The sequence below is a fragment of the Coenobita brevimanus genome, chromosome 6, assembly GCF_032717465.1.
Source record: "Coenobita brevimanus isolate Jiangsu-jjx chromosome 6, ASM3271746v2, whole genome shotgun sequence".
Classification (NCBI taxonomy): domain Eukaryota; kingdom Metazoa; phylum Arthropoda; class Malacostraca; order Decapoda; family Coenobitidae; genus Coenobita; species Coenobita brevimanus.
In genome coordinates this window covers 40,581,463-40,602,836 of record NC_136959.1, presented here as the reverse complement: position 1 = coordinate 40,602,836, position 21,374 = coordinate 40,581,463, and the positions used below count along the sequence as shown (strand labels likewise).

Below are 21,374 nucleotides of genomic sequence, written 5' to 3'. Positions count from 1 at the left end.
TCCACAAGGGTGAGCAATATTCAAGCTGAGAGCGCACATGACTCTTATAAATTATAGCTAACTGCTCATCGGCGAAGAAGTTACGGACTCTGTACAATAATCCAAGTTTCTTTGAGGCGGTTTTAGCAAGTGATCTGACATGAGAGGTCCAGCTGAGGGCACTGTTAAGTGAGACACCAAGAATTTCAATACTTTTGGAGATGGGAATATTAGTAGCACTGAAGGTAATGTACGAGTCTGGCAATATCTGTCTATTGGTAAACTGTATATATTTAGTTTTACTAGCATTAAAAGAGACAAGGTTGTTTTGTCCCCATTCACTGATTGTAGATAGATCTTCATTTATGGAGATGGCTGTATTGAGTTGAGAGGTAGAGATATTAGACTTTGTAAATGGATGTCTGAGTGTGAATGAACTATGTAGTGTTGAGTCATCTGCATATGAGTGAATGGGATTGTGAGTGACAGATAAGAGATCATTAATATGAACCAGAAATAGGGTTGGCGCCAGAACAGATCCCTGCGGCACGCAGGTGTTAAATGAGTGGAAATTCGAATATACATCATCTACTTTTACTCATATAATCCTGTCACTAAGATAAGAAGAAATCAAAGGAACAAAAGACGTTAGTCCATAGCAAGGAGTTTGGACAGCAGGAACGGTGCCATTCTCTTTCGAAATCTTTAGATTTATCAAGAGCTTCTGCATGTTTTTCTCCAAAAAGATCAATTGATTGATGGATGGTATGAGTTAAGAGATTGAGTATGTCAATGGTGGATCTTTCGTGCGTAAAACCGTATTGTCTATCATTAATTAAGTTGTTGGATTCAAGATGTTTAACAATATGCTTATTAATTAAAGTTTCAAATACCTTACCAAGAGAAGATGTGATAGCTATTGGTCTGTAATTGGAGGGGTCAGACGAACTTCCTTTCTTCGGAACTGGGTGGATATTGGCTTCTTTCCATGAATTTGGGAATAAAGAAGTACGTATGCATAGTCTGAATAATTTAGCTAGGACAGAGGCAAGTTCAGGGGAACACTTTTTCAAAACAATTGGCGGAATTCCATCTGGACCTGGAGCTTTGTTGGTAGGTAAATTGTCTAGGATGGATTTTACAAATCTTGTCTGTATTTTAAGTGGGGCAATTTCGGGAGAATCAAGTTCCAGTACTGGAGACATTCTGGCTGGTATCATCTATGGTAGAGTTTCTTGCAAAGGTACTAGCAAAGATATCTGCTTTCCCACGTGGGTCATTTGTAATATTGCCATCTGAAGATTTTAGTGGGGGAATGGAAGATGACTTGTTAAAGTTATTATTGAAAGAATTAAGAGTTGACCAGAATATTCTATTGTCATTAGGGTTGTTAAGTAGTTTTGATGCTTGCTTTTGAAGAAAGTTTGATTTGGATAGATTTAATACAGCTTTTGCATGATTTCTAGCAATTTTAAATTGGGAGAGTGATTCAGGTGTTTTTGATTTTAAGTAAGAGTTATATGCTAATGACTTTTGGGCTGTTGCTCTGGCACAATTGCCATCAAACCATTTTGGAGAGTTTGATCTTTTAGTGAATTGTTGACTTGGTATGAATAAATCCATACCAGCTAGTATTAAGTCACAAATGTGGGACTGGGTAGAATTGGGATCACTAGAGAAGAAAGACTGCCATGGAACATCAGCAAGATAATTTCTAAATCCATCCCAGTCTGCCCTGTCAAAGTGCCATCGGGTCACCCTGACAGGTTCGGAATGGGGAGGTGTAGGAGGGTTAACTAATGAGGCTTTGATGAGATTGTGGTCAGAGGATCCAAGTGGTGACAGTACCTCTATCCTGTATTGATCTGGATTATTTGTCAAGAATAAATCCAAGAGATGGGCATTATGGTCAGGGTTATCAGGTATTCTGGTTGGTTGCTTTACCAACTGGGTGAGATTAAACGATTCCGCAAATAGCTCGCATTCTAGACCAGCGTCGTCAGTCCGGGCAGAATGCAATAGCCATTCAACATTGTGTATGTTAAAATCACCCAAAATGGTAATTTCATTGCCAAGGGCAAGGTCAAGGTTACTCAACTGAGTGGATATGGAATCAAATACACTGGGTTCCGAAGAAGCATTGGGGGAACGATAAACTACACAGATATATTTGGTAATGTTTTGGCAATTTAATTTATATAATGAGTAATCAAAACTGGATGAAGTGAAGTTTAAAATAGTATCAACTGCATATTGGGATTTGATATAACAACAGGTGCCGCCCTTGTTTCGAAAGTTTGTAAGGAGATGGTAACCGGGAAAACAAAATGGAGATATATCGGTAGAGGTGAGATTTGTGGTTCTGTGAGGAAAAGGGCCAAAGGGGATATGGACTGAAGGAAAAAATGAACTGAGTTTAAATTCGTGGTAAGGCCGCGGATGTTGGTAAAGAATAAGGCCACACCGTCACCTCTTCGCCGACGAGTTTTTCCGGAAATAGCAACAGTCGCTGCTGGCACAGTCGCTTGATAGCGACCGGGAGGACCCTGTGCCTCCAGCCCTACCCTGCCGGTGGTGGCAATCCGAGATACCACCTCATTTGATTGTGAGATTGCAGCGGCCATTACTAAAGATGTGAATAGAAGGTGTGATATGTTATGCGCATGTAGTGTGGTGTAGACAGTTGAAGGTAGAGGTATCATGAGAGCATGCTGGCCTACTCTCTGTGTAAATGAATTCACTGAAAATGTTCAGAAAAGGGAGATGGTCAGGATCAAGTCCTGAGGGCTGGTGAAACGGGAGCTCCAGCTCTCCCTATCACCAGCTTGCCATCAACCTCGGGAGTACTGCCCTGTTCGACTGGTGCTACAGTCTACTCCTCACAGTAATCTACCATTTTTATCTTTCACTCCCCGACTAACTTCTTTCCCACCCTGTCTAACTCTCTTTACCTATTTCTAGAACATTTTCTTACATTCCCTCCACTTTACAATTCCTTCCAAATTCCTCTTCCACTCTCTCTTCTTACTCTCTCTTACTAATCTTTTCACCTCTCTCTTCCTCTCTACATATAACCCTCTTTTCTGTCTCTCAACTTCTTCCACACCCCTGTTTCTCATCCACTCACTACAGTACATGCTTTCTTCTTTTGTGCCACAGCCTGTCTCACCTCTTCATTCCACCATGCTGTTCCTTTCACCCCTTTCGTCTTCTCTTCACCCTACACACCACCTCACTTGCTGCACAGATTTCTTCTGTGAATATCTTGCACACACCTTCCACAACCCCCATCTGCTCCAATCAATATTTACCCAATTGCTCCTCCACTTCTCTCTTATATTCTGCCTTTTTTCCATCCTTTTCTAACCTTTCCACCTTCCTTGTATGAACCACTTCCTCCTGTCCCTTCCTTCTTCTATTCCTCCATTTCATTTTAACACTGATTCTCACCACCACCAAGTGGTGGTCAGAAAGTCCACTCCCCCAACATCTATATGCTCTTGCATCCATTACACACCTTCTCATCCTATCATCCACACACACAAAATCAATCACTGCCTTATGTTCATTCAGTTCACCACCCACGCTTCTCACCACTCACCACATATACTTGTGGATCATTTTGTGTCTGAAGAGGTTATTGGCTATCACCAACCCCCTCCTGGCACACATGTCCACTATAGCACTGCCATTCTCATCCATCTCTGCTGGCACACCCTGCTTACCAACTATGGGCCAGTGCACTAAGTGGTCCTGACATCTGGTGGGAGTCTGTGAACTTCTCCCAGATGAAGCTGTTGCGGGTGTGAGGGTTACAGCTACCAATATTTGATGTTATTCTACCCAGAGCCAGCTAAAACCGAGTGTTGTTACATTGAACATCAGGTTTACACCAAAAAAAACTAAGGGTTCTACAATATTCATGGCCTTAGAAAGAAGATAGGTTGGGAAAAAAATAGTATTCAAACGTATGTTCTACTCCTATCTATCAGGTGATTTCTAGGGATGTATTAAAGAGGGTTTATGTGGAAATATTGCCTTCATGCATGTATAAAGACGGTAAATAATTCGAATAAGGGTAATAGGATTTCCGTTTCTTAAAAAACAATGATGAAAGATATGGATAAATTCGCCATGCGACATTTCCATTTGGTACTCGGCTCTGCTACACGTATGATTATAAACAAACACGAGACTGGCGAGATGCGTCAGTGATGGGATGACTTGGTTGATCTGAAATGTTTATTGTTGTAAAGGTACAGAGTGCTAATACAACAAAAGGTGGTGGGTCGTGCCACACACCTTCAGCCATTACAGTTAGTAATTGGACAATCGTGGGTGTGGTCACTTGTGTGTGTGTGTGTGTGTGTGTGTGTGTGTGTGTGTGTGTGTGTAGCCACATACTCTGATAAAAAACAAATAGGTTACATTCTATGTTATGAAATACAGAGGCATTGGTATGACGTATTACATACAGGAGTATAGGGTAGTACTAGAACAGTAAAGGAATACTGTGAAACAAATCAGTACCAACCATGGCCGAAGGTGATGATATAGCATTGCCTTACAAGCAGGTCGGTGAGTGATGGCCACAACACCCTCCACCACCATCACACCTACACTCTTCCTACACTAAACTCTCTCCTCGTTTCAGATCTTCCCTTCCTTTTGTCGTGCATATATTTTATACATATTCTCCACTGATACACAGTAGAGTTTTCCTTACACTGGCTTGAAGCAGTACATATTTTAGCAACTATGACTAAGAAACATAAGGCACACACACCCTGTAAGAATACACCTCTCTTTCTCCGTTTGAGATCATCACAACTGTTTAGTTGACTATACAGTCTATACATGACACTTTTTTTTTTTAATTATTAGTATTTCTCCCTTACACTGCCTTGGAAGCGCAGTTGTTAGCGGTTATTGCTAGGTAGCGGAGTGCTTGTTGAATGTTCCTGGTCTGTGGAGTATAGAACAGAGGATAGCAAGAATGTAGTGCTTGTTAGTATTGTGGTCCATATTCCGGATATTCACGGAGAATTGGGAGTAAGTTTTTCATTGATTAACCATGTGATTTGTTCAGTGTTGAGAGTTGTGGGTTTCTATACTTAGCAGTTAGCGGTGTGACACTGACAATAAGAACAGTTAGCAAAATTACGAACTTTGTTTGCACCGTGGCTGACTGAAATCAAATTCAACTTTCAATGCAGACCAGCACCCATTCATGAAATAAGTGAAAGGATGAGCCAGGTTTCCATCAAAGATGGATGCCAAACGTCGTAGGCTGTGGGAGATGCCATGTAGAAGAGATGGTGAATGAGAGAGCAACAAGGAAAACATGTCGTACACTGCTCCGGCAGCGAATTTTAAAATATGGCAAAATTTGTGCATGAAAGCATTTCCTCATATATTTACCATGTTATAGTCCTACACCAATTATATGGGATGTTTATTGAATAGTAAATTGTATGCAGAAGTTGATTCCATGGAGATGATGGTTCCTGTTTTACGATTTTTTTTTTCTTTTCTAATGCCACTTACACACCAATAGCATGATTGTCAAAGGCATTTGAAAAATTTTGTGATTTGAGGAAATTACATGAAAGTGCATAGAAAAATTTATCTTTGAAACCCGCAAAACGTTTTTCTGGGAGAAGTTCACAGACTCCCACCAGATGGGAGGACCACTAAGTGCACTGGCCCATTCCAACCACCTTCATATTCCCAACTTTTCCATGCATACCTCCAATCAAAAACACTCTCTCATTCCCTTCAAACTTTTCCATGCACACTTCCACATTTGTCCAGAACTCTTCTTTCACTCTGCTTACACGATCTTGCATTGGCGCAAACACACACACAATCTTCTAAAGCTGATGGGCCATTTAGATTGGCTATAAACTTGTTTTTGGACTCATTTGGGTGGGTTTAGGACTTGGTTAGGGAGGAAACCCAAGGCTCAAGAATGCATCCCTATACTTTACATGTTAAATCTACCCCGATATACGATGCCCTGCCTAGCGATGCGTTAAACTGCGGTGTACCTGTACAGTATCTTCCTCATCAGCCCATCCATTTAACATATCAAACAGTTATAGCTTATTTGGTCTCATCTGAGAAGAGACAAATCTTAAGCTTTTGAAAGCTGGCAGCTGATTGGTTGTCTGAGTGCATTAATTATTGATGACATTTTAAATTATTTTTATCATAGGGGTTAAAATAACTGACTGCCGATATGATTGCCCTAATTAAGCATTATATATACAGTGGTTATCTGCATAGATTAATTTAAAACAGGGCCTTACGAAGCTTATCATGGCCTACATACACTTGAAACTCTGAATTCTAGGGACACATAAAAACAAGTCCCAGCTAAGTTTTATGACTGCCTTGATTCCCACAGCATGTTCAGGCAAATTAAGTTGAATTATGTCATTACTGCAATATTATGTAAAATCAAACCAAGTAAAACATCAGAATTCCAATGAAAAATGACTGGTAGACACACATGAAGAAGCTACACCATCACTTTTAAATATCCTGCAGCCCATACCTTGTCACAGCTCTGTTGCAAGTTGTAAATAGGTATCTGAATCTAAAAAGACAGAAAATTTACTGATAATGTGAGAGTACAAAGCATAATGCAAAATGATGCGACACAAACACTCTCAAGTAAATTCGATTATTCACAAGCTTAATCAAGTGTGACATCACACGAGTGGCATACCCCTTTCCCGCGTGTCTGCCATTCAATATAATTCAGGGGAAATGTCAAATTTTATTGGAATTTAGATGCATTACTAGGACAGATTTTATATAATGTTGCAGTAATGACAGAATTTACTGTATTTTGCCCGAAGATGAGAAAAAAAAAATCAGCGTTCTCGTAAAACTTTACCTGGACATATTTTGATTTGTCACAAAAATTAAAAATTTCACATGTATATAGGCCACCCGATAAACTCTGTAAGGCCACTTTTTGAAATTAATCATGCAAATAACTATATATATAATATTTTATTTGGGCACTCTTATCAGGAAATAGTTACTGTTACCTGAACAATAACCTTCACTACCATGCATCTTCCACTTTCCCCAACTGCACACATTACCTACTCATTTAGTAACATGTACATTTACTGACCATGTATCTGCACTGTTTCTTATAACTGTAACCTATAAATAACAATCTGAACAATCAACACAGCCAATTACTTTTTCATGTACAAATAAGACAAAATAGTCTAGTGGTTATTTCAACCCACTTAGTTCTTTTCAGGGTCTGTCTAGTGGTAATTTTAAGCCACTTCAAATCCATTCAGGCTTTTCATATGAATTCCACCCTAAACAAGCTAACTCAGGTCCATTCAAGTCACTTCAGGTAGTGTTACATCAAATCCTACAAGAAATTTTAAAAATGTTTATGACTAGTTTTATCACTTCTTGTCCATTTCAGTACATTCAAGACTAGTCAAATCAGTAATGGTTATGCTATGATATAAAAATGCTGTCACTGATGTATAAAGATGATATACTGCAGTTGTTAGATCATGGCATTTTTAACAAATAAAACACAGACAGCAGGGCAAGTCCTACATTATGCTTTGCAAGGCGCAGGAGCCAGTAAGCATAAGTGGCTTGTCTAGGCCCCCAGTTGCATTATACTATCAAAAAACCTCCAGCCACTTCTTACAGAAATGAAATGATGAAAAAAGAAATCAATCTTCATTCCAAGTGATGCCTTAGATCACTAGGCCAGTAAGTGTCTCAGACCACTTAGCATTTTATATAACTAAGCACCAAAGACAGTACTGTACAGGTAGCTTAACATACTCTGCACTACGTACCTTTTTTTCTTGTGGCTGCTGCACCTCCTCTTTGTCCTTTTGGTCGACCTTTCCGTTTCTTGCTGGTGTGAGGACCTACAGCACGAGAAATATAACCATACAATAGAATTACTATACTGTGGTAAATATTGTATTGTGCTACAAGGTAACAATTTTTAGTTGAATGCATTCATAAATTATAAAAATATATGCCAGGAATTTTTTTATTAACCAATGGCATGCGACTTACCCCACAGTGGCAAGTGACATACCTCATATGAGTAAGATTTGTAACAACACACCATGAACTTTCTCGCAGTGTCACAATTTTTATGGAATACTAGGCTACCTTATAATTTCTCATCCCCACGCCCTATGATGACTCCAGAAACAAAGTACAGTAACAGTAGCAACTATAAACAAAATCTATGCACTTCTTGATCCATTTACATTGGCATTAGCACCTGAGAAAGGTTCCTACCTATCTATTAAAAAAAAAAAAAAAAAGTTTCTGATGATAAAATGAAATGCAGGGTCGACGGTGGATCACAGGGGGGAGAAGAAAAAAAAAAAAACAGTTTCTGATGATAAAATCAAATGCAAGGTCAATGGTATTGGAATGCGAAACAACCGAACTCACCGGCCTCACACTTCCAGGTGAGCGGACTACGCCTGCATACTGCAAGACCCTTCCAATGACGTCAACACTCTGCCGTAACAAGTGCGTGTGCAAACACACACTAACAGAAATATGCACTACCCCCTGGGGGTAGGGGGGTTTCAAGAATACTCCCCCAGTATCCCTGCTTGTCGTACGAGGCGACTAAAAAAAAAAAAAAAGGGTTGGTGGTGGGTTAGGGCCCCGCCCCGTAAAAAGAACTAACTAAAAAAGCAAATAAAGCGCCTCGGACCCGGACGGACCATACGTTGACGACTAAGGAACGGACAAAGGACATTCTGAGGCTAGGAACATGGAATGTGAGAGGAATGAATGATGAAGTGAAAGAGAGAGAGATTGTTCAGGTGCTTGAGGATGCAAAAGTGGATATATGTGGATTGACTGAAACTAAATGGAAAGGTGAAAGGATGAGAGAATGGGAATATGGTGTAGGTATATGTGCGGGAGTCAGTGAGAATGAGAGGGCAAGAGAGGGAGTATGTCTGATGATAAGCAAGAAGTGGAAGGAGAATATAAGAGAGTATGGAACAGTGGGTGCAAGGATTGTATGGGTGAGGATGAAAGTAGGTATACAAGCATGGGCGATTGTATGTGTGTATGCTCCAACAGAGGATCGAGTGGCAAGAGTGAAAGATGAGTTTTGGGCGAGAGTAGAAGCATGTATGGACAAGTTTGAGAGGAGCGAGAGAGTGCTGTTGATTGGAGACATGAATGGCAAAGTTGGGAATGTACGAGTGGATGGAGTGGTTGGTCAGTGGGGTGTGCCAGCTGAAGTAGATGGGAATGGTAGTGCTTTGGTGGACATCTGTGCTGGTTAGGGGTTGGCAATAGCCAACACCTACTTTCGTCATAAGATGATCCACCGGTATACATGGAGAGTAATGAGGAGGATGGATGGTGAACTTGTTGAACGAAAGGCAATGATAGACTACGTGTGTGTGGATGAGCGAATGAGAAGACAAGTGTTGGATGCAAGGGTGTGGAGAGGGTGGGGGGATGGAGTCTCGGACCATCACTTAGTGATGGCCAAGGTAGAGCTGCAAAGAAAGTGGTTGATGAGGTGAAGGGGAAGACAGGAGGAAGCAGCTCCTGTGAGAAGAGTGGAGAAATTGCAAGATAGTGAGAAAAGGACAGAGTATAAGAGCATAGTGGAAGAAAGATTGGGAAGGTATGAGCTAGAGCAGATGGAAGGGGTGGAAGACATATGTAAGATATTCACGGAAGAGATAAGCGCAGCGTGTGAGGCGGTTTGTGGAGTGAGGAGGAGATGCAAGGGTGTGCAAGGGACAGCATGGTGGAATGATGAGGTGAAACGAGCTGTGGAACAAAAGAAGAAGGCATATGGTGAATGGTTGGCGAGTAGAGGTAGGGGAGAAGATGAGAGAGAGAAGAGAGAGGTATATGTGAACAGGAGAAGGGAGGTTAAGAGACTGGTGAAGGAGAGTAAGAAGAAAGTGGATGAAGAGTTTGGGAGGAATCTGAGTGTGAAATGGAGGGAGAGTAAGAAATTGTTTTGGAAGGAGGTAAAGAAAGTAAGGCAGTGTGAAAGGGGAAATAGTAGGGGAGTGAAAGATAGGAATAATAGATTGTTGGTGGAGAAGAGAGAGAGAAAGTGAGGAGATGGAAGGAGCACTTTGAGGATTTGTTGAATGTAGAGAGTGAGAGCAGTGTGAGTATAAGTGGTTGGGGAATGGCTGGGAGAAGAAGAGATGAGAGGAGGGAGGAAGAGATCAGTAGGTCGGAAGTAGTGGAAGCGATGAAGAAGATTAAGTTGGGAAAGGCCCCAGGAATTGATGGAGTGTGTGGTGAAATGCTTAGGTATGGGGGTGAGATTGTTGTGGAGTGGATATGGAAGTTGTGTAGATTGGCTTGGGAAGAGGGAAGGGTTCCAGAGGACTGGAAATCAGGTATAATTGTTCCTCTGTATAAAGGAAAAGGGGAGAGAGAAGTATGTGGTAACCATAGGGGTATTTGCCTTCTTAGTGTGACTGGTAAAATATATGGTAGAATACTCATTGATAGGGTTAGGCATATGACAGAGGAGCTAGTTGGAGAAGAACAAGGGGGATTTAGGAAGGGAAAAGGGTGTGTAGACCAGATAGTTGTTCTAAGATGTTTAGTGGAGAAGTATCTAGAGAAGGGAAGGAAAGTGTATGCTGCCTTCATGGACTTGGAGAAAGCTTATGACAGAATAGATAGGCAAGGTATGTGGAAGGTATTAAGAATATATGGAGTGGAGGGGAAATTGTTGAGTGCTGTGAAGAGTATGTATGAGGGAGCTAGGGCTACGGTGCGAGTGGATGGTGAGCTGAGTGAGTTCTTTGATCTCAATGTGGGACTGAAACAGGGGTGTGTAATGTCTCCATGGCTGTTTAATATATATATGGATGGGGTTGTAAAGGAGGTACAAGGTAGGGCAGTGGATGTAGGGGTGGCCCTAATGAATGAGGGTGAGATTTGGAAGCTTCCGGTGTTGTTGTTTGCTGATGATACAGTATTGTTGAGTGAAGATGAATGGGAGTTGCAAGGTTTGGTGAATGAATTTGGGACAGTGTGTAGGAGGAGGAAGCTGAAAGTTAATGTAAACAAAAGTAAAGTTATGGTGTTTGAGAGGAATGAAGTCACAGAGTGTGCAGTGAGGTTGGATGGTGAGGATATGGAGAATGTGAGTGCATTCAAGTACTTGGGTAGTGTGATGAGTAAGGATGGAACTTTGGGGGATGAAGTACGTGAAAGGGTACAGCAGGGAAGGAAGGTTGTTGGTACACTGAAAGCAGTGATGAGAAATAGGGAGGTGCGTATGGAAGTTAAGAAGTCACTGCATGATGGTATTGTGATTCCTACCCTGACGTATGGAAGCGAGGCATGGACCTTGCAAGAGGGGAACAAGTCAAGAGTGAGAGCAGTGGAAATGAGTTACTTGAGAGGAGCATGTGGAGTGACGTGGAGGGACAGGTTGACGAATGAAGAAGTGAAGGAACGTTGTGGGGTAGATGTGGATGTGGTTGAAAGGATTAAGAGAAATACACTGAGGTGGTTTGGACATGTGGAGAGGATGGAGAATGAAAGACTGACTAAGAGGGTGTATGTAGGTGAGGTGGAGGGAGAGAGAGGGAGGGGTAGACCGAGGATGAGGTGGAGGGATGGAGTTGAGAGATATATGAGGGAGGGGGGGGTGAGTTGGGGGGAGGGGAGTCAAATGGTGGGTGACAGAGTGACTTGGAGGCGTTTTGTCTGCGGCCACCCTTTGCGGGATTAGGGCGTCGGGCTATAGATAGATAGATAGACTCTTGTCCTCTCTTCTTAATTTGATGAAAGATCCCAAGGACGAAACTGAATGGATTATTGGCGTCCTTTACACACTATGTATCCAATACACAGACTTTTGTTTAAGCACCATTAAGACCCAGTCTGTAACCACATACAGATATGTGGTGTCTCTTGAAGTATTATAATCCTTCTAGTCCCGGATGATTGCTGCATGCAGCCGCTCGGTTGAGACACCTTTTTTGGTGAGACAGTCAGCCAGTTGTTGTGATGTATCCACCCAAGACACTTCATCAATCTCCCCTCGTTCCAACATGTCTTGTAATACAGCAATATCAATGCCCAATCTTCTGTCTTCTACACTCCTACAGGAGTAAAGGGCGTCCACCAGACTCTTGTTATCGATGAAACACTTGATCTTGAAATCTCCACATCCAGAAACCTCACACAAGATGTTGGCGAGATATACAGCAGTTTTAGCACATTCAAGCAGCGGCAACATTTCAGCAGATAAAGTAGATTTGACGACCAGCCTGATCTTTCTAGTCTGCTGGAATAAGGGATATATCGCCTCACTAGCATCTCGTAGGAAGATCACAAAGCCTCCCTGAGACCCATTGCCTACAAGGTTGATGTAAGAGGCATCTGAAAAGCACTCTATATAACATTCATCAAGTGGCCCCATTCTTGGAATGTATAGCTTCATGTTGTCAGTCTTCACTCTTGCGATCACCTTGTTGAGCCTAAGCAAATCTGCTACGGTAGCTCAGTTGCTAGTCATACTAAACTCACACACATCAAAGGCAATATCTGGTCGAGTGTCCGTGGCAATCCAATTGAGTTGCCCAATTAACGCTCAGTACTCAGTTTTCTCAGACTCAGACAGCTCTCCTGATTTTACTGCTTCATGATGTCTGCTCAGCGTGACTGGTTTCAAAGACGATGCGTACTGGAACTGGTCAAGCATTATATTGCCATCGTTGTTGAAGACGGTAATTAGACCAACATATTTGAAAGCTTTCGATTCCGAACTGCCGATGAGGAATATTTGGCTCAAACGGTTTATCATTTGCTGCTTGTACTCATGGGTACCAGCCCAAAGAAAATCATTGACATAAATGCATATAATGCCTTCAATCTTGCCACTATTACTCCAAGGGAACAGTAATGAATCCAGTGATGACACTTTAGCTCCGAGATTTAACAACTGATCTTTAACACACAGGTAACAATGCCTAGCAGCATCACAAAGGCCGTAAACCATTATCCTTAGTCTCCACAGCTTACCGTTTGCATATTCAAGCGGAGGACGTAAGCGAACAACTCGCTCAATGTCGTTACCTTGCAGAAAACCAGCTTTCACGTCCGTAGCATGGCAATCCCATTGGTTGGTGGAGGCAAAAGAAAGTGCCAAACGCACAGCCTCTTTTGAGCATGAAGGAGTCTTTCCGGAGATCCACTGTGTTTTCCTCAAATCCTCTGGCGACTAAACAGGCTTTAACAATTTTTTTTTTTTTTTTTTTATGCGAGGAAGAAGGAACCAAAGGCCATGAGCCCGCAGTAACAGTTCCCTCCAAGAGAAAAACAAAATACAATAGAGAGCCAAATTCAAGATCCGATCATTTTGAGATGCCTGGACACACTGCGTTTGAAAGACTGGAGATCATAGGCAGCAGGAAATACAGACAGAGGGAGACAGTTCCAGAGCTGACCGGTTGCATAAATGAAAGACTGGGAGTAATGGTTAACTCTTGCATTAGAGAGTTGGACAGAAAAGGGATGAGAGTTTGCTGCCAGACAGGTGCTACGCGCCCGTCGTAGAGGTGGAGGAATGCAAGCAGACAGTTCAGAGGAGCAGTGACCATTAAAGTAGCGATAGAAAAGAGATAAAGATGCAACAGAGCGGCGAAGAGACAGAGGTTGCAGGGAGTCAGTAAGAGGAGGAGAGTTAATGAGACGAAAAGCCTTTGACTCCACCCTATTTAGAAGAGCTGTATGTGGGGAGCCTCCCCACACATGAGAGTTGTACTCCACACAGGGGCGGATAAAACCCCTGTATAGAGTCAACAATTGCGCAGGGGTAAAGAAAGAGCGGAGTCGGCTTAGCACACCCAATCTCTTGGAAGCAGATTTTACAAGATATGTAATATGATTTTTCCAAGATAAGTCCCTAGTAAATGAAACCCCAAGCATGTTCAAGGATGATGCAGGATTAAGCTGAATATTATTAAACATTAGTGGGTATACCTGTGGAAGATTTTGTCGGGTTGATAGGTGTAAGAACTGAGTCTTAGATGCATTAAAGACAACCATATTATTTTTACCCCAGTCAGAGATACGAGCCAAGTCAGACATTAGGTGTGCCATAGCCTCATCCCTTGTTTGCTGAAGTAACTGTTGAGATGGGCGTTGCGGGAACTGAATGGAAAGGTGAAGGGTGGAGTCATCAGCGTATGAGTGGATAGGGTTAGATGTATAGCTTAGAAGATCATTGATGAATAAAAGGAAGAGAGTTGGTGATAGGACAGAGCCCTGAGGAACACCACTGTTGATAGATCTAGGAGAAGAACGATGGCCGTCTACAACAGCGGCTATAGAACGACCAGAAAGGAAACTAGCGATGAAGGCACAGATAGAAGGATAGAAACCGTAGGAGGGCAGTTTGGAAATTAAAGATTTATGCCAGACTCGATCGAAAGCCTTTGAGATGTCAAGTGCAATGGCAAAGCTTTCGCCAAAGTCCCGAAAGGAGGATGACCAGGAGTCTGAAAGGTACGTGAGAAGATCGCCAGTGGAGCGTCCCTGACGGAACCCATACTGACGATCGGAAAGAAGGTTGTGATAGGAAAGATGCCTTAAAATTTTTCTATTAAGAATAGACTCGAAAACTTTTGAAACACAGGACGTTAAAGCAATTGGACGATAGTTGGAGGGTTGGGAGTGGTCACCCTTCTTAGGGACTGGCTGAATGAGAGCAAACTTCCAGCAAGAAGGAAAGGTACAAGTTGACAGACAAAGGTGAAAGAGTTTACCTAGGCAGGGTGTAAGCACAGAAGCACAGTTCTTGAGAACAACAGGAGGGACCCCATCAGGCCCATATGCCTTGTTAGTACTGAGGCCAGTGATGGCAGAAAATACATCAACTGAAGAAATTTTAATATCAGCCATGAGGAAGTCAGAGGGGGGAAGTGTTGGAGGAACAGCACCGGAATCGTCTAAGGTGGAATTGGAGGAGAAAGTCTGTGCGAAGAGATCTGCTTTATCAGTAGAAGAAATAGCTACAGAACCATCAGAGTAGAAAAGAGGAGGGAAGGATGATGAGGTAAAGTTGTTAGAAAGATTTTTGGCAAGGTGCCAGAAGGAGCGGGAAGTATTCGAGTTGGAGAGTTGAGAGCATTTAGTATGGATGAAATTATTTTTAGTAGAGCGAAGAACAGACTTAGCACGATTCCGGGCAGAAACGTAAAGACGATGTGATTCAGGGGTGGGTTGGCTCCGGTACCTTTTGTAGGCCTTCTCCTTGTTGTGGACAGCATTAGAACAAGCGTGATTAAACCAAGGCTTTCTTGCGTTAGTCAAAGGATATGAGAAAGGAATGTATGCTTCCATGCCCGAGAGAATAATCTCTGTAATGCGCAAGGCACACTCAGATGGCTCACGGCCATGGAAGCAATAATCATTCCAGGGAAAATCAAAGAAGTACTGCCTGAGGGCCTCCCAGTCCGCGGCTCCAAAATGCCACAGACGACGCTTCCCTGGAGGGTCCACAGGCCGTACCGGAGTGATAGGACAGGTTAAGGTAATAAGGTTGTGATCGGAGGAGCCCAACGGAGAGAAAAGATTAACAGAGTAAGCAGAAGGATTAGTTGTGAGGAAGAGGTCAAGTATGTTGGAGCTCTCTCCAAGGCGGTCAGGGATACGGGTAGGGTGCTGTACAAGCTGCTCTAGGTCATTAAGGATAGAAAAGATGTAGGTTTGTTCACCAGGTGGATCCGTGAAAGGAGAGGAGAGCCAAAGGTGGTGGTGAACATTGAAATCTCCAAGAATGGAGATTTCAGAGAAAGGAGAAATGGACAGAATGTGTTCCATCGTAGAAGTAAGATAGTCGAAGAATTTTTGATAGTCGGTAGAATTAGGGGATAAGTAAACAGCACAGATATATTTAGTCAGAGAATGACAGGAAAGCTGAAGCCAGAGTGTGGAGAATTCAGAAGAATCAAGTTCAGGAACATGAGAGCAAGATAAGTCGTTGCGTATGTATACACAACAGCCACCTTTGGCTTTGAAATGAGTATAGAGAAAGTAGGAGGATACAGAAAAGGGTTTGCTGTCAGTTGCCTCAGACAGCTGAGTCTCCGTTAGAAAAAGAAGGTGAGGTTTAGAGGAGGAGAGGTGGTGCTCAACAGAGTAAAAGTTAGATGAAAGGCCGCGAATGTTGCAGAAATGAAGAAGAAGAGAGTCAGACAGTGGTTCCAGGCACCTCGAGTCGTCACCGGGAGAGGGGCAGATGGCGGGGGCATTTATGGTCCCCCCCCCTGGGGACTCCGAGGCTGGGTGAATTGACGCCATTTTTGTTAATTTAGAATAGGAAGTGTAGTGTGTACTGTGCATGTAGTTTGGTGAAGATAGTTAGAGAAATTGTACTGGAGAGCATGCTGGCCTACTCTCTGTGTAACTGAGACACTGAAAAAGTTCAGCAAAGGGGGATGGTCAGGAACTAGTCCTGAGGGCTGATGAAGCGGGAGCTCCAGCACTCCCTGTCATCAGCTTTCCATCCACCTCGGGAGTACTGCCCTGCTCGACTGGTGCTACAGTCTACTCCACTCGTTTTTCATTTATTCCATCACAACCCATCGAACCATTATGGCATCTTGTCCAACATCATCTACTTCCTCATACATGTCATTGTTCTCCCAGTTTGTAATTCCTTTTTCCTTGGTGCATAATACGTCCTCAGTTGAAAAGAACAAGCATCTCTGCTTCATCATCAACTAGTTCCCATGTGCTAAAATCATTTTGCAGATCCACCCAATCAATATTGCCACCGGAGTCCCTCTTCAAATTGCAGCAGTGTTTGTACTTTCCAGTGGCTTTACCCGCTCGACTCACAATCCTTCCAGTCACCAATTCTCTAGTTTCTGAATGTATTCCCTTTATATGTTGACCAACAGAAACCTTCGGAGGCTCCTTAACCGGAAGAGAAACTGTGGGAGGCTGATCATCCAGAATTGCACCATTTTCCGGCTCATCATCCAGTGGATAGTCATTCAATATTTGCGAAGAATCGTCATTAGGCTTCTCTTGGACTACACTGTTTTTCTCATAACTACTGACGCCATCTCCAACTGTAGTATTTCATTCTGGAGCACGTGCTAGACGACACACGTGCACTCGCACATAGACACCGCCATGTCTCACCAGAATTTGTTTTCCATCTCTGCCTATTACGATTCCAGGACTATGCCATTCGTGACTGTCATTTATTTTGTAGAGGACCTCATCTCCATTTTGGATGTCATTTAAGTCACTCGAACGTATGTTGTGCCACAGAGCCCTAGCCAAACGTTCAACCGATTCAGTCTTTATAAACTCTTGTCTTGCTAAATGAAGAGCGTTCAAATTGTCCCTCACAATTTTTGATGGTGATGTAGGTTCCAAGGCTGGAGGATCATTTGCAGACACATTAGGCAGGCCAGGGTTTTGACCAAAAACAAGTTGGTTAGGAGAAAAACCTGCATAGTTGGTGAGAGCATTTCTAGCCAATACTGCCCAAGCCAAGGCCACATCCAAGTCACACTGGCTATCAGCCATTATCACGTCACCTATGACTGCATTTTGACGCTCATATACTCCATTGTTCCATGGACTCTCTGCCGACGTCATCATGATCTTAATATTAAAGGCCTCTCCCAATGCTCGCATTTCAGCATTGTTGAATTCACACCCATTATCTGTAAGAATTTTTCCAGGTGCGCCAAACAGAACAATCCAGCTCCAACATACTCCTTTGATAATGGTGGTTGTACATTTGTCCGCAATTACTATCGCGGTGCAGTACTTGGTCGCCAAATCAACAAGGACTAAGAAATAATGCCTTCCCCAAGCTTTCAAATTCATAGCCATGGCTTCGTTAAACTTAGATGCCATGGGCAAACTGACTACGGGTCGGGGCTTAGCTGTCTTGCACCTACAACAGACTGTACATGCATCAGATACATCCTTGATAGCTTGCTCCAGTTCTGAACTTTTAATTCCTGCATCTGTAATAAGTCTGATTAGTTTAGCCGACGTTGGGTGTCTAAATTGCCTGTGAAGCTTCGAAGCCGTTTTGTCTACATCACCCCCAAGAGATGCCAGTGTCATTATTTCACAAAACTCCCGGCCTAGTCACAAAGAAATTGGAAGCAAGTAATGGCCTGAAGATGAGGACTTGTAATTAACGATAGTTCCACAAGTTTTGACCTGGTCACTCTCAAAATTAATCATCATTTTTGCTTTTTTCATGGAATGTTTGCTCAGCAGCAAGGGAATATTGCAGCTCACCACATCAGTCAGAATGGCTGCACGCATATTTCCAATGTAGCAAGGCAGAGTAACACGTTTGAGGGAAGAAACTGTGACACCATCAGCGAAAGTAAACACTGAGGATGACATTTCTTCTATTATAGCTTCACGTTCGTAATCACTAAGCTCACTTAGATAGCAACTGATCCATTCAACCCCACATACTGTACAGTTGTAGAACACCCTGTGTCTTGAACAGCACATCCCTTAGATTCTTCTACTAGTGTCTGTAATTTACCTCTACTAGTAGTATCATCCGCAGAGCCCATAAATAATGACAGATGCACTGTTTCATAATTTTCTTCTTGACTGTCTTTATTTTTGTATGCATCCGGACAGTCACGTGCCCAATGAAATCGAGAATCACATACTAAACACCTCGACACCTTACCATCAGGCCCGAGCGGGTTCTGCCTCCTACCGGTGGATGAGCGTTGGGAAATTCTACCAGACACAGTTGAATGGCCATCACCATGACCTCGATCACGTACTGCACCACCCCGAAACCTTGTCCTTCCTCCAACTCTCATAGGCAGAATCATTTTCAAATTTTGGATGCCACTTAGTTGAGCAAGTTGCCATTATGCTCAAACTAAACTCTGCTACCAGTATTGGAATGCGAAACAACCGAACTCACCGGCCTCACACTTCCAAGTGATCAGGCTCTGCCTGCATACCGCAAGACCCTTCTGATGACGTCACCACTCAGAATGTAACAAGTGCGTGCACACACGCACATTAACAGAAATATGCACTGCACTAACAGATGGCAGATTAGGGAAGAGAGGGAAAAACAAAATAAATTATCTAAAGTAGCAAATCATGCATGAGTTATGGCTTACTTGGCTAACTAGCAACTCAATGAGGCTTTGACCGGAGTGGTTCCCACTTGTAGAGTTGCCGGTTTCCTGACAACTGCAAAACTTCCAACCACAATAACATGAGTTGAACAAAATATTTCATGGGTACGTGTAATAAAATTTCAAAATTGATGTATAATTCACGTCATTTTGCAATGGGAATGGAAAGGGGTGGTACAAAATAGAAATACTTTAGCTGCCAAGTGTAGGGCTAGAAAAGAGGTATAAGGGGTAAAATCCAAGTCTCACAGATTATTACTGGATAACCTAAATACCACTGAAAAGAAGAATATGATATTTTAGGTGACAAATCAGATGAAGAGGGAAAATAGTGATATCAGAGGTGAGCACTGTTAGAAGAATGATGAAAGAAAGGTAGTGGTGAACAGTGAAGATATTAATGACGCCTGGAGAAAACATTATAACCGGTTGCTGAATGAGGAGTCTGACTGGAACAGGGAAGGTTTGGAGTCAGCTGATCCAGGGTTTTTAACTTGGCCTTTGATTGATGCTGCTACTGTGAGATGGGAAATAAGTAGGATGCAGTTAGGGAAGGTGGCAGGTGTGTCAGGGTTGACTAATGATATGATGAGGGCCCCAGGAGTTACAGAACTGGGATTAGTTACTGATTTGAAAACTCCAATTATAATGAGTGTGTTGTCCCTGATGCCTGGCTGAAGAGTGAAAATGTGTACAAGGGGAAGGATGATGCCCTGGAAAAGGGAAATTACAGAGCCAAAAAACTTCAGGACCACACAACGAAGGTAATGGACAGAGTTCTAGAAGGTATAATTAGATAAAGAGTTAATAATGATGAGATGCAGTTTGGGTTTATACCAGGACAAAAGGCCACTGATGCCAGATTCACTGTTCGAAAGCTTCAGGAATGGTAAATAGGAGAGAAAAGCTATTTGCACTTTGATTTTTTATTTTTTTAAATACAAGGAAGAAGGAACCAAAGGCCAGGAGCCCACAAACTGTTTCTTCCGAGAAAAAAACAAAACCAATACATAAGAGAGCCAAATTCAAGATCCGTTCATTTTGAGATGCCTGGACACGCTGCGTTTGAAAGACTGGAGATCATAGGAAACAGGAAATACAGACAGAGGGAGACAGTTCCAGAGATGACCTGTTGCATAAATAAAGGACTGGGAGTAATGATTAATTCTTGCATTAGAAAGCTGGACAGAAAAGGAATGAGAGTTTGTTGCTAGACGTGTGCTACACACCCGTTGTTGAGCTCGAGGAATCCAAGCAGACAGTTCAGAGGAGTAGTGACCATTGAAGTAGCGATAGAAAAGAGATAAAGATGTAACAGTGCGGCGAAGAGACGGAGGTTGAAGGGAGTCAGTAAGAGGAGGAGAGTTAATGAGACGAAAAGCCTTTGACTCCACCCTATTGAGAAGAGCTGTATGTGGGAAGCCTCCCCACACATGAGAGTTGTACTCTACAACAGAGGCGAATAAAACCTATGAATAAAGTCAACAACTGTGCATGGGTAAAGAATGCACAGAGTTGGCTTAGCACACCCAATCTCTTGGAAGCAGATTTTACAAAAGATGTAATATGATCTTTCCAAGATAGGTCCCGAGTGAATGAAACCCCAAGCATATTCAATGATGATGCAGGATGGAGCTGGATATTATTAAACATTAATGGGTACTCCTGTGGATGATTTTGTACGTTGATAGGTGTAAAAACTGAGTCCTCGATGCAATAAAAACAAGATTATTTTACCCCAGTCAGAGATATGAGCCAAGTCAGACATTAGGTGTGCCATAGTCTCATCCCTTGTCTGCTGAAGTAACCTCTGAGATGGATGTTGCGAAAACCAAATGGAAAGATGAAGGGTGGAATCATCAGCGTATGAGTGGATAGGGTTAGATACATAGCTTAGATGGTCACTGATGAATAAAAGGAAGAAAGTTGGTGACAGGACAGAACCCTGAGGAACACCACTCTTGATAGATCTAGGACAAGAATGATGGCCGTCTACAGCAGCGGCTACAGAACGACCAGAAAGGAAGCTATGGATGAAGGCACAGATGGAAGGATAGAAACTGTAAGAGGGCTGTTTGGAAATTAAAGATTTACGCCAGACTTGATCAAAAATCTTTGAGATGTCAAGTGCAATGGCAAAGCTTTTGCCAAAGTCCCAAAAGAAGGATGACGAGGAGTCTGAAAGGTAGGTGA

General features: G+C 42.6%; 1 protein-coding gene across 1 annotated transcript in view; it reads right to left on the bottom strand.

Annotated features, from left to right (window-relative positions):
- LOC145401032 (uncharacterized) overlaps positions 1–21,374 on the bottom strand; it is a 222,872-nt gene that overhangs the window by 13,464 nt on the left and 188,034 nt on the right. The window contains exon 4 of the mRNA XM_080273410.1: positions 7,833–7,907. Within this exon, the coding sequence (XP_080129536.1) occupies positions 7,833–7,907 (75 nt within the window). The remainder of the gene's footprint in view (positions 1–7,832; positions 7,908–21,374) is intronic.